Source organism: Artemia franciscana, chromosome 21, assembly GCF_032884065.1.
Source record: "Artemia franciscana chromosome 21, ASM3288406v1, whole genome shotgun sequence".
In the NCBI taxonomy this organism is placed as follows: Eukaryota; Metazoa; Arthropoda; class Branchiopoda; order Anostraca; family Artemiidae; genus Artemia; species Artemia franciscana.
The window spans coordinates 34377646-34392033 of NC_088883.1; the positions used below are offsets into that span (position 1 = coordinate 34377646).

At 36.6% G+C, this 14388-nt stretch overlaps 1 protein-coding gene across 1 annotated transcript in view; it reads left to right on the forward strand.

Moving 5' to 3' along the window:
• Window positions 1-477: 477 nt before the first annotated feature.
• The window catches only part of LOC136040979 (uncharacterized), a 240024-nt gene continuing 226113 nt past the window's right edge, over window positions 478-14388 (forward strand). Inside the window, 1 exon segment of the mRNA XM_065725455.1 lies at window positions 478-751. Within this exon segment, the coding sequence (XP_065581527.1) occupies window positions 559-751 (193 nt within the window). The 5' untranslated portion in view covers window positions 478-558.

Consider the following 14388-nt stretch of genomic DNA (forward strand, 5'->3'; position numbering starts at 1 on the left):
TCAAAAAAAGGAAAAAAAGCACTACTTTTCTTAGAAGTGACTTTTTTTTCCAACACATATATCCAGTTGGGAAATGTATTGTCTTACCTACTAAACATACAAAATGTCTTCATTTTTGCCCTCAACGTCCCGAATTTCTAAAGTGTATCCCATTTTTGCCCTTTTATGTCACCATGTCCTGGCGAATGGGAATGTGTCCTTTTAACGTAAAATGTATATAGTTGGCAACCGTGCCTGGACTACGTAGACTTGGTCAGCATTTTTTTAAAGTAGTTTAATCAAAAATTTACCAGTAAATTAAAGTATATTAACTATTAACAAGCATTTAATCTTTTTATTTCCTCCTTTGCTAATATTTTTTTAATTAATCTGCAGACTTACGTAAGTGATTTTAGCTAGATGGTTCTGTAGTTGCGGGTTTATCGATCCGGTTCCAAACCTATTGCCAACTTTTCGTCCAATGAAATTTGTTAGATCAATAGACGCCTCCGACAGAGTCGGACTGCACCTTCGGCATCGCATCTCCTAGAAGGAGAAAACAGTTCAGTCGCTGCAGCCATGGCGGACGATGGTGGCAGTGATACTCCAGATACTTCACTGAAGTTATCCCATGAACCTTCTGAAGAAGTTGAAAATATTATGTTCGCACCTGAGTCGCTATCACCCCTTTCTGGTGGATATTTGCTAATTGTCGTTGCTCAACCGCAACAGGAGGACCATAAACTAGAAATTATAAATCGGCTTTCTAAAGGTATGTAGCATATTTTGCTGTCTAAATAGAGTGATTGGCAATGACTCAGGGAAAAAAGTTTGACCCCGCCCCCATCTCCTGGAATGTTTGTTGTAAATACATATGAAAATGCATAGGGAACATTTTTGATGTTTTTTAAAGTTTTTTTGTAAAAACCTCCCCCACCCCGATTTGAAATCCTGGTTACAGTCTGGGTGGGGAGGGGGTGGGAGAAATAATTTTCTCTTGGCAAAGGGATCTGCTTTAGCTAAAATCCGACTTATTCCAATAAATCTGTCTACCGAAATATATTGAAGGGCTTTCCTCTCCTACATAATAACCGTGTTAAATATATGAGATCCCCCCCTCTATTTTATCTTACAACTATCAAATGTTAGTTCATAAATTTTGCTAATTTTTTCAATTAAATTGTGTTTTGTAGGTTTTAGTGAAAGATTAAATTATCCTTATGTTTTTTTAATTTAACTTATTTCTTTTTTAGGTCTGCAAGTCTTTTTTTTACTATTTTAACAACTGCTTTTTACAACCTTCTCGACTCTCCGGAACAAAATTCCAAAATCATATTTGCTTGTTTATTGTGCAATTTTTTTTAGACCAAAATTCAAATTTATGACACTTGGATTTGTGATAAATTTTTTTTAGAAATAAAATCATTTTTGTCTAATTTAATATCGATAAGCCCTTATTTAATTTAAAGGCGTTTCGGGTCATTCGTAACATATTAACCGTGCAAAGGACAGAAGAAGACTATTAACATTTTTTTTTTTTTTATAGAGGACGAGGGGGTAATTTTCGATACAGTTGTACTAATATCCGTGCAAGAATTTATTTCAGGAACTACATAAAAATAATCGTGTCAGAAAAAGAATTAAAACTCTCTTGGTTAAGGGTATCAAGTCAGATGTCCTGAATCCCTGGTTTATATAGGTTTGATAGCCCTAGTTATACAGTGACGGAATATATTGGACCTATATAATTTGGGCTATATATTGACACATAAAAGGGGGAGGAGGTAAATTAAAATATTTGGTTTTGTATAGGTGTTTACGAGTCAGTTTTGGGTTATTCATAGCCTCTTACCGCGCAAGGGTCAGCGGACTAACCTACTTCATTTGGTTATAGAAGGGGAGAGGGTAAATTTAGATACTGTGCTAACCAAATCCGGATAAGAATTTATTTCAGGGAGTGAATCACAACTGTTAGATAAGAAAAAAGTGTAATTTTCTTATGGCCAATGGAATCAATAAAATGAAGACAAGTTCTAGTTTTATGTTTACGAAGCATTTCAGGTCATTCATAACATATTAACCGCGCTAGGGATAGCAAAATAATTTCAATTTATTTTGTTGTCTATAGGGGAGGGGGATGGTAATTTTGATACTATAGTACCGGTATTTACACAAGAATTTGTTTCAGAGGGTAGGTTTACGTCAAAATAAGTGAATCAGAAATGGAATGATTTTTTTTACCTCCTAGTTAATTTTCGATTCCATTGGTCTATGCATGGGGCACAGTTGTACCAGTATCCACGCAAGAATTATTTAAAATTTAGAGTCGGGGACAGGGGACGACTATGTTGAAGTTGTGTGTTGTTGCAAACTAATTGATGAATAAATAAATACTGATTAAGAAACTCTAGAAAAGATAATAAAGACTATGTCTATAACTGACAAGGGGGTTGGTGGAGGCTCCGATTGATTCCTTTTTTATGCTCTTTCCAAACATACTAATTCGTTCACTTGGAAGTGCATCCCCCACACCCCCTTGACTGTCCCATATTTGTCCAATGAATATATAGTAACACTGAAACAATGAAGTTTTTACATTATAATATATAGAATGCTTTCATTATTCCTTTCATGATGTTATCATGTTACCTTTCATTATTCTCCGCATTTGAAAATAACTTCAAATAACATTTTTTGTAAATTACGAACTCAATCAAACACGAATATGCAGACTAAGAAGATGACCGGCTTATTATACGACCTGGACCCGTTATTCCAAGCGTGGGGTGTTTGCTTCACCGGTGGGACAGGGCAATATTTTGGTGGGTCATGGACAGGACATGCACCTTTCGGCTGGCTATAATTTAGAGTGGCAATTGCGAACAAAATTTTTTAAAGTGAATGACATTACATTCCTATAAATTTAAAACTAAAAAAGATATATGTTTCATGGGTATAAATATGTCTCGAGGAAGACTCAACTTTTAAGCTTCCTTCACGTGAAAACACGTAAGATTTTGATTGACAAAATGTAAATACTACAAGTGAGGCATTAAGGTTTTAGAAACGTCTAAGTGGGGCATGACCCAACATTGGTAGCGAATCATTGAGCTAGACGCTATGATTGCATTGATGTTACCAAACATATTATTAGGGCTATATATAGGACTTCTATGGGGTGGGGCACAATTTCCAGTGATTTGATAAGCATATTTAGAAAGAACTTTTTACTGCATAATATGCAGAATAATTGTACCTAACACATTAGGGATGCAGACCTAATATACTTAACCCCCCATCCCCCCTAATGTGCAAATATATAGTCCAAGTTTATTTCAAGTATTCGTATCTTACTTTGATATATTTCATTAGGATTGAGCGTCAGAGAAACATATTATAAAAACGTTAGGTAGGGCGTATATCATACAGATACCAAAGGGCATTACGTCACTTATGGAATCTTGTATGTATTTACCCAAAAATACGAGGTATACTCACCAGTCAATAATGAAACATGGTAACTATGGAGATTTAAGGCTATTCTGGAGAAAACACCTTAACAAAATGCATGCGGTACCATTAGATTCCTTTTTTACGCCTTTTCCAAATAACATAGTCACTTTTATGACAAGGTACCCCCTTTCCCCTCTCCTGATGGTCTTAGATAAAGCCCTACACTAAAAGAAAACTAAAACATTGAAATTCTTACTTTATTATGAGATGTAGGTTTCTATCAGCAGATTATCTTTTTTCATTCCTTTGTTATCCACATTTTCAAACATTCAAAAAAAATTTGATAGCTAAAATTCTATTGTAATTACTTTGCACGAATACTTTTCACGGGCGAAGAATGACAAAAACACCGTTACAACGAACACAAACGATTCATCACAAGATGAAAAATAATGAAGATATATTATTTAGGTCTGTATCTGGTACAGTAAGGGAGGGGGGTTGTCAGTGAAGTGACAATGTAGAATAAAGAATCTATTGGTCATTGACAGTTCTGTCCTCTCTTGTGCCTGGGGTGAAACCTTGATAATTGCCCCCCCCCTTTCTATCTCCCACAAAATTTTCAGATCGAATTTAATATTGTTTTTATTTTTTAAACAATTTGTTTTTTCAATATAAAATTGATTAATAATTTATTCTTTTTTATTAATTAAATTATATAAATATTATAATTCGTTTTCTGTTAATCATTTTACAGCCCATTGGTTCATTATCATTATTTTTTTAAGTTTATCTTTAGTTTATTAAACAATTAATAATTTATTAACTATTTTCAATTATTAACCTCACTTTCTACTTTATTTGAATTGAAATAAAATGTAAAAATTACAAAACGATCATAACAGTTAAATTATTTGTTTGAAATTCTTCACCCCTAGGATTTCAGCGCCCAGGGCAAGTGCCCCCTCTGTCCATCTCCTAAACCTGTTTCTGCTCATGATACTAATTTCATCTTACTGTAGACAGTTTCCTTCAGAAGCTCTCTAACTCTCCAGCGTTGCTTAGCACTCAATTTAGGAATGGGGAAAAGAAGAAGCAGTGTTGTCAGTATTGACAATGTTGCCAACTTGCTAGTATTTTTGCTGACCTTTCTTGGTATTTTCATTGAAAAAATTGTCCTTCCCCTTAGTTTTGAAACTTTTTCACATGCTTACCAATGGTTTGTGTTGCGCAGGTGCTGATCTTTTGATTTAATGAATTGACTCTGACTGAGCTTACCAGTTTCGAAAACCTCCCCCAAAAAATTCATGAATTAGTGCCACAGGCTCAGAGGGGAAGGGATATGAAATTGTTCTTAAACTCCTTAAGACTTACAACAATAAGATTGGAATAAAGATGAAAATATAAGCTAGGGAATAATGCTTAAAACAAAGGGATCTTTTGCGAGAAACCTTAAGAAATTCTGAAAACTACTTTCAAACAATCATAAATATTTTCGGTATTAGGTTAATCATAATGAAATATACTAAAATAAGACTAAAATATTATAGTTTTGTAACAAAATAATTGGAACTACAGCAGAGAATCATACAGAGCAGGCCGCCCACACCTAACCAAAATACCAACTCTACACATTAAATATTTAATTAAAATATAACCAGAAATGTAGTTTATATCACCGAAACAAAGCTAATTATCTCCAACTGCAGCGAAGAAACCGGTTTTTCTAAGATTAAACAAATCGAACTTGTTGAATGGGGTTGGGATTTTTAACGAGTACCATATTTTCTTATTCCATTCCTAAGGTGTATTGGCTCATTTTGCCATCCCCTTCTATAAATTCTTCCATTAACCCCGTAATGGATAAATATAAAGACTAGTCAACTTTACATATTGCTTTTATGTTTTGTAATATCATCGGTCTTATCTCCAACGCTTGATTACCGTTCGCCGTTCGCTATTGTAAAACACAATGATAGTATATAAAGTGGACTGTATTTATATCCAATAGAGTGGAGAGGGGGGGGGGTAAGGTGAAGCAATCCGTCTATTATTGTTTGGAAGACAGTTTCAGAATTTCTTTGAAAAGTTTTCTCGAAAGGATCCCAGGGCTTTAAATATTACTTAGAGATGATATTCCTTATAGGGAAATATGTTCTGATTCGTGAATGGAACTTAGGAAAATGGACCCATATTCGGCAATAGGGCATGGGAAGGTCCTTGCCTTGATCCCTTCCTCCTTTTAGCACACTGACTTCTCATACAATTGTAAAATGCCTGTCCCAAGGAGATAAAGTATTCAGATATCTACCGGCCTAGGTTATGGTCCAGAGCAGTTTCAGAAAGGTTCCGAACTTCTTAGAAGGTTGTTTGAAAAAGGCTCTAAAATAAAAATCATTAAATTTCGCTTAGAAACCAATTCAAATCCTGGGAACTTTATGAGGTCTTTTATAAGGCTTTGTAACGCCTTTAGACTTATAATCTAACTCAAATATTTGAAGCTCTTTCACCAACACTTACAGTCCAAGAGAAAGCCGATACTAAGGCAAGTTTCATAAGCTTCCTATATTGCAACAGGTCTTTGCGGAACGCTCAGAGTCTTAGGAGTGAGACTCTTGAGAAAATCTTCAAATGCTTTAATTGTGTTGCAAAATGTAATAGGGTTAGGTCTCAATCCACTATACATTTTCACTTGCATTGCTCTGCAACTTAGACGCTTCTGTCGCAATTCTGGAAGCACTTGGAAACTTTATTCCAGAACCTTAGGAGTGAGAATCTTGAGAATATCTTCAAAAGCTTTAACTGTGTCGCAAAATGTAATGGGTTAGGTCTCAATCCACTAGACATTATCACTCGTGTTGCTCTGCAACCTAGACCCTTTTGTCGCAATTCTGGAAGCTCTTGGGAACCTTATTCCAGAACCTTAGAAGTGAGAATCTTGAGAATATCTTCAAATGCTTTAATTGGGTTGCAAAATGTAATAGGTTTAGGTCTCATTCCACTAGACATTATCACTCGTGTTGCTCTGCAACTTAGGCCCTTTTGTCGCAATTCTGGAAGCACTTGGGAACCTTATTCCAGAACCTTAGGAGTGAGAATCTTGAGAATATCTTCAAATGCTTTAATTGTGTTGCAAAATGTAATAGGGTTAGGTCTCAATCCACTAGACATTATCACTTGTGTTGCTCTGCAACTTAGACGCTTCTGTCGCAATTCTGGAAGCACTTGGGAACCTTATTCCAGAACCTTAGGAGTGAGAATCTTGAGAATATTTTCAAATGCTTTAATGTGCTGCAAAATGTATTAGGGTCAGGTCTTAATATACTAGACATTATCACTTGTGATGCTTGACAACTCGGACACTTGTGTCGCAATTCTGGAAGCACTTGGGAACCTTATTCCGGAACCTTAGGAGTAAGAATCTTGAGAATATCTTCAAATGATTTAATTGTGCTGCAAAATGTAATAGGTTCAGGTCTCAATTTACTAGACATTGTCTCTTGTGATACTCCACAAATCGGACGCTTGTGTCGCAATTCCGGAAGCAGCTCGGAACCTTATTCCAGAACCTTTGGAGTGAGAATCTTGAGAATATCTTCAAATGATTTAATTGTGCTGCAAAATGTAATAGGTTCAGGTCTCAATTTACTAGACATTGTCTCTTGTGATGCTCCACAAATCGGACGCTTGTGTCGTAATTCCGGAAGCAGCTGGGAACCTTATTCCAGAACCTTAGGAGTGAGAATTTTGAGAATATCTTCAAATGATTTAATTGTGCTGCAAAATGTAATAGGTTCAGGTCTCAATTTACTAGACATTGTCTCTTGTGATGCTCCACAAATCAGACGCTTGTGTCGCAATTCCGGAAGCAGCTGGGAACCTTATTCCAGAACCTTAGGAGTGAGAATCTTGACAATATCTTCAAATGATTTAATTGTGCTGCAAAATTTAATAGGTTCAGGTCTCAATTTACTAGACATTGTCTCTTGTGATGCTCCACAAATCGGACGCTTGTGTCGCAATTCCGGAAGCACCTGGGAACCTTATTCCAGAACCTTAGGAGTGAGAATTTTGGGATGCTTTAATTGTACTGCAAAATGTAATAGGATCAGGTCTCAATCCACCAGCATTATCACGTTTGCTGCTCCGCAACTCGGACTCTTGCGTTGCAATTCCGGAAGCACTTGGGTCCCACGGAGCTTTCGAACTTATTCCTGAAAGTTTCATTTATAAGACAATACAAGGTTCTGAGCTTGCAAAACTCTGCTGTTTTATGCCTTTAATTTTTTTTTCAAACCCACCCTGCATTTATAGCGTTTGAGGAAGGCACATCCCTCTAACTTTTTTGTTTGATAGCCTTGGAAGAATTAAATGGCTGCGTAAATTGAGAAAACTTAGGATTTCGGAGAGGGTGGCTTTCTGCACAGCCGCACTTAAAATCAAAAGCTTGCTGTTGCACAATGTCTTAAGCTAGTTTTACTTTAAGCTAGATTCAGCACTGAATCAGGACTTTGATAACTTTTGTATCGAGTCGGTCTGAAGCTTGGGGGTACCATGTTTTTACACTGAGATTGACCATCTGGTCAATCTCAGTGTATCATCTGGGGTTCATTTGATTTGACCATCTGGGGGGGGGAGGGATTGGGGGGCCAGATAATTCGGAAAAATAGAAAAACTTAAGTATTTTTAACTTACGAACGGTTGATCAGATCACAATGAAATTTGATATTTAGAAGGATATCGTGTCTCAGAGCTCTTATTCCAAATCCCAACCATATCTGGTGATATTGGGGGGGGAGCTGGGAGAGGGAAACCTAAAACTTGGAAAACACTTAGAGTGGAGGGATCGGGATGAAACTTGGTGGGAAAAATAAGCACAAGTCCTAGATACATGATTGACATAACCGGAACGGATCCGCTCTCTTTGGGGTAGTTGGGGGGGGGGACTAATTCTGAAAAATTAAAAAAATGAGGTATTTTTAACTTACGAACGGGTGATCGGATCTCAATGAAATTTGATATTTAGAAGGATATCGTGTCTCAAAGGTCTTATTTTAAATCCCGACTGGATCTGGCGACATTGGGGGGAGTTTGGTGTGGGGGAACATAAATTCATGGAAAACGCTTAGATTGGAGGGATCGGGATGAAACTTGGTGGGAAAAATAAGCAGAAGTATTAGATACGTGATTTACATAATTGGAACGGATCTGCTCTATTGGGGGGGGGGGGTTAATTCTGAAAAATTAGAAAAAAAGACGTATTTTTAACTTACGAAGAAGTGATCGGATCTTCATGAAACTTCATATTTAGAAGGACCTCGTAACTCAGATCTCTTATTTTAAATCCCAACCGGATCAAGCGTAATTGGGGGGGGGCACTTTGGGATACCGGAAATCTTAGAAAATACTTAAAGCGATGAGATCAGGACGAAACTGGATGGGAAGAATAGAAACCTTTCTAAGATACGTGACTGACGTAACCGGACCGGATCTGCTCTCTTTGGTGGAGTTGGGGTGGGGGTAATTTTGAAAATTGAGGTATTTGTAACTTCCGAAGGGGTGACTAGATCTTAATGAAATTTGATATTTAGAAGGATCTTGTGCTTTAAAGCTCTAATTTTAAATTCCGACCAGATCCTGTGACATTGGGGGGTGTTGGAGGGTGAAACCGGAATTCTTGGAAAACGTGAAAATTGGGGTATTTTTTTCTTACGAATAGGTGATCGGATCTTAACAAAATTTGATATTTAGAAGGAATCCATGTCTCAAAGCTCTTATTTCAAATCCCGACCAGATCTTTTGACATTGGGGGGAGTTGGAGGGGGAAAGCTTGGGAAACACTTGGAGTGGAGGAATCGTGATGAAGCTTGGTGGATAGAATAAGCAAATGTCCTTGATACGTGATTGACATAACCGTACTGGATTTCCTCTCTTTGGTGGAGTCGGGGGGAGGGGTTCAGTGATTTGGCGAGTTTGGTGCTTCTGGGCGTGCTAGGACGACGAAAATTGGTAGGTGTGTCAGGGAGCGGCAAAATTTGACTTGATAAAGTCGAATATCTGGGGTAAAATATCACCATCTTGATAAAATTCGACCATCTGGGGGGCTAAAGGGAGAGGAAAAATAAGAAAAAATTTGGTATTTATAACTTATGAGTGGGTGATCGGATCTTAATGAATTTTGATATTTAGAAGGACATCGTGACTCAGAGCTCTTATTTTAAATCCTAACCGGCATTAAGCCTCTTATTTTCTTTTTTAAATCAATCTATTGATTCACAGAATTTTGTTACGAGCTCATACCATATGATCTCTTGGCTCTTAGCTCTTCTTGCCTCGTCACAAGTGCCATATGAGCTCTTAGCTCTTGTTCTTTTGTAAAATCGCAATCCTTAGAACTTACGAAGGAACAGTAATGTGATGCTCAATGTTGTTCTTCTTCTCGAAAGATGCATGCCATTTCTACCAATGCTGATTGAAAATCTATTCGCTTGTGTGCCTGTAGAAGTCAGCCTTATATTGTCTTAAGAACTGAAGGCCCAAGTTGCCCAATTAATTGAAGCAAGATCCTTTTGCCTGCTCATCGGGCCGCACCCAAAAGGCCTCGAGGAAAAAATGATTCTAAAAATAAATCATTTTGTTATTATTTGTCAGAAACCAAGCAGTTAAGAAAAATATATGCTCTAAACCTTGAATTCATGGTAACTTAGTCATGGGCAGAGTTCCACTTGACAGATTTTGTTCATATGTTCAATGCGATGTGAATTTTTTACAAACAAAATTACCAACTGCGTACCATAGATGCAAGCCTTTTTATTTTTGGTAATGGTACAATGACTCTAAAGAAAAAAGGCTCAATCTGTTATTAATTTATCAGGCATGTCAAAAATAAAAATCAGACTGCCTGCTGTGTCTTTGCATTTTCTATTTTCAAGTCTTTATTCTTGTTTTTTTTTTCACTTCTCTTCTAAGCCTAAAATGTGCATCTTAAGAAGCTAAACCTTTTTGCAGCTAATATTTTTGCAAAGTCGATAACAATTTTAGTGCTTCTTGTTTTCGAGTTTTGGATGATTCGTATTTACTATCTACAATCCTGTTTGTCCATGGATCTTTCTGATTGGTTGAGTGTATTTAGGTTTACGGTTGTTCGAAGTTTTGGAATGGACGAGTAAGTTCAAAGCCTCATATAAGTACCGATCTATTCAAATTGCCAATGTAAAAACTTTTTTTTTCACCAAATTTGAAACGTTTTAACTTTAGAACTTTCTCTATCTTGCTCAAGTTCGGACCAAGGAGTATGGATTGGTTATAAGAATGAAAGCTGGTGCTTTCATTCGTCGAGGAAAACACCAATATCATCTTGTGTTTTCGGCCTTTTTTCTGTGTAGTAATAAGTTAAAATCAGTTTAATTGGCCAAATCTGTGTAGTAATAAGTGCCTGATCCTAATTTCTGAAAAAACAAAATTACGAAGCTTGAAATAAAATGCTAAGAAACACCAGACGCTAGGTGGCATCGGTGTTATTGTAAACACTAGCACCAGTTTCTACTCTTATAAAATACCGCTACAACTTGGTTCAGTCCATAGGCTGCAAGATAAAAATCATTCGTAGCAGCTGTGACGTGGCTCCTTACCTGCATGCATTGCAAGGGTTGTTCTATGTTATTTGGTCTGATTTTTCCATGTTTTCAGGTAATAAATAAATGGTTGTTAGTCCCACCTATCCCTGTCTTGATTTTGAAAACTTATTTATCATCTTTTTCTTTTTTAACGAACACATTTTTGCCCCCCCCCCTCTCCTCAGCCACAAACGCAAGATTTTTTTGGGCTGGGCGAATAATAAAAAACACTTCTTATCTGATATTTTGGATACAGTGGGCCAGAAAATTCGGGGAACATTCCGGTTGTATGGGGTAAGAGCCCCGAGGTCTCAATGATTACGTCCCTGTGTCCTTACATTTTCGTGAATTGGTGCTGCTTATATTAAACAAGCCATGCGAGAAAGCTATGGCCAATTTTATATTCAAACAAAAATTGTGTGAATATGACTGCTAGCAAGGGCGCATCTAGAATTTCTATTCGTGGGAAAAAAAGTAAGAGGGCACCAGACCCTTAAGGTCCAAACCGGCGGTGCTGATCTCCGTTTTATGGCCCTTCAGCCAGGAAGTGCAATGGGGGGCTGGGGGCCAACCATCCTGTGCTTTCGCACACCCTTCCTGGTGTATTTCTGGATGTCTACTCAGGGGGGAGGGGAGGCAATAAAAACATTTAAAGTCTTGTTTATATGTACTTATGTTACAAGTCAGCAAAACATTTTGTGGGATTGTGCGTTCCAACCTCGTACGCCCCCCCCACCTGGATACGGTCGTGGCTGCTTAATGACTATCTGGCGAAAACCAGTACATCCTCACATAGGCGGTAAAGAGATTATAAAAATATTAGTTCTTGTTAAATATCCCAAACCCACTCAAATATTGTCAAATATAATGCAAACTACGATGTAGGATTGTTTTATTCAATGTTTTAATATATAAAGGCGGTTAGGTTAGGTTAAGTTAGATATTCAATCTAATGCGTTATGTGCGGCCTGCTTTTCTTAATTTTCTTCTCTAGTTTTCATAATTTTGTTTCTAAAGCATAGGTGGAAAATTCATGGGGGAGGGCGAAGGTTGAGCTTGAAAAGCGAATAGGAGGACAATGGACAGCTGTGTTGGCTCAAGTGACTCACGTGCGATGAAGTAATTGTAGTAGTTAGCTCAACCATTTTTGACAACTAAGGAATTAGGCCCATGGACTCACTGATTTAATTCAACACACGCAAACTAAAATGAAAACCTGAACATACAGGCCGAAAAGGCCCTATCTAAAGCCCCTTCTTCCTAAAAACCTCTCTCGTTGTCTTTAATTTCTTAGATCATCCAGTTGTTGGCCACTATTTTTAGAAAATAAAATTTTCAAAAAAAAAATAATAAAATAAAATAATAATAACAAATAATAATAAACTATTTTTAGAAAATATATTTGCGAAGCCTTTCGACTGCTCCTGTATCTTCAACAATTAGACAGCTCTTTTGCAAACTAGGTTTCTGTTTTATTGATTACTTGCAGCAAAAAATAACGATTGCTGACGTAATGATTCCTCATATTACTGTAGAAGAACGCTCGTATATCCCAAGGCCGTATCCAGGGGGATTAGTGGGTTCTACCCCCCCAAAAAACCCCAACCCCTTAGAATAATGAAGGTTTGCAATAAATTATAATTTCATGTTTCCATTGAAATAGCTCAATAGTAATATACATGCTATCAAGATCTGAATATCGGAATCACCATACGAACTATCTTAAAAATAAACGCCGAGATACAAGGGTGTTTCCGGGGGGGAGGGGTTTACATGGTTTGTACCCTCAGCTCCCCCTATCCAAACAAAAATATTTGTTCGATTTGTAAAAAAATTGCAAAAATGGATATAAACAAATTTCCGATGCGCTTTGTATTTTTTTTTAGTTTCGAGGTATCCACCTGCCTCCCTCATTTAATGTACCTGACTGATAGGTACTGAAAACAGGACAAAGATAACATTTATTCTCCAGATACTATCACAAGCTCTTAAAGAGCCAATTTCGTTTCATGTGTCCAAGCAAACGGAAATAGAATAAGAAACAACCAAGACATAACGATAAGACTTAAAAGTTAACCAAACAAGGATCAACTGGAAATTTAATACAAACTAGTAAATTATAATAGAACTTGTTACGGCAATGAGGTTAAGAAGCACTGTACTAAAATATGAGAAAAAGAATTAATTAGGAAAGGATTTAATCAGTCTGGATGGTGAGCAGCTCATTTGTGGTGTTACAAGCTTTCGTGTTTTTTTCTTTCGTTTGCTCATTATTTTTTGCTTTGACCACCCTCCCAACACAATTATTCTTTGTTATATTTCGAGTGAAACAAAAATTTTGTTTAGTATCTATTTTCATAAAATTAATTTTGTATTATTTGTTATTAATCAACTATTTGATAAATGAAAGGTAGATTTTTCATTTAATTTTGTTTACTATAAAATAAAATAAAAGTTTTTCAACTGCAAGTAAGGAGCGACATTGAAACTTAAAACGAACAGAAATATTCCATTTAAGAAAGGGGTTGTCCCCTCCTCAATGCCTTGCCCTTTACGCTAAAGTTTGACTCTTTCTCACAACTCTACTTTTCAAAAAAAAAAAAAAAACTATTTGATGGTAGACAACTGTTATGCCTTACAAGCAGGGCGTCAATTTGGCTGTAGCGCAGAGTTAGCAATCCCCCTTCCCCCAAGCTATGCTGATATCTTAAGCTGTGTCTAAGCCTCCTTCATGAGATCAAAAATAAAATGTGAAAGGTTCTAACCCTACACTGAGTATACGTTATCAATGTAAAAAAAAAGAAACCGAAGGACAAACAACAACAAGAATAATTTCGTTGTCATTTGTTATTCTTCTATTTTGTTTTTATTCTTCTTCATCTGCCCCACTAATTTTTCTTTCCTTCTTTTTCTTCGTCTTCTGTCCCTCTACTGTCGTTTTTATTCTTCCTCTGCGCTTCTTCTTTTTTCGCCTACTTTTCTTCTTCCAATTCTTTTTTTTCTTCTTCTGTCCTTTGTGTTTCTTCTTTTTATGCTTCTTTGTTTTTCATTTTTGAAATATGAAAATAGATAAAACTGTTCCTGCTCGATTAAGTTCTTGTTCAAATAGAGTTCTGATAAGAGCCCGTCTAAAGTAGTCAATATTGTTATGAGCGAATCGCAATTAACAATCAACTGCTTTTTGTTCCGCTTCATTTCCTTTTTAGCCTTTACTTGTTTCTTGCGTGTTTCCTGGGACCAAATTAAGTGGTCTTGTTTGATTTAGCTTGTTCAGAACGGGTGGTAACCGGGAATTTTTAAATTTTTCTTTATTGGGATTTTCCCAAAAAAGGTGTTTCTT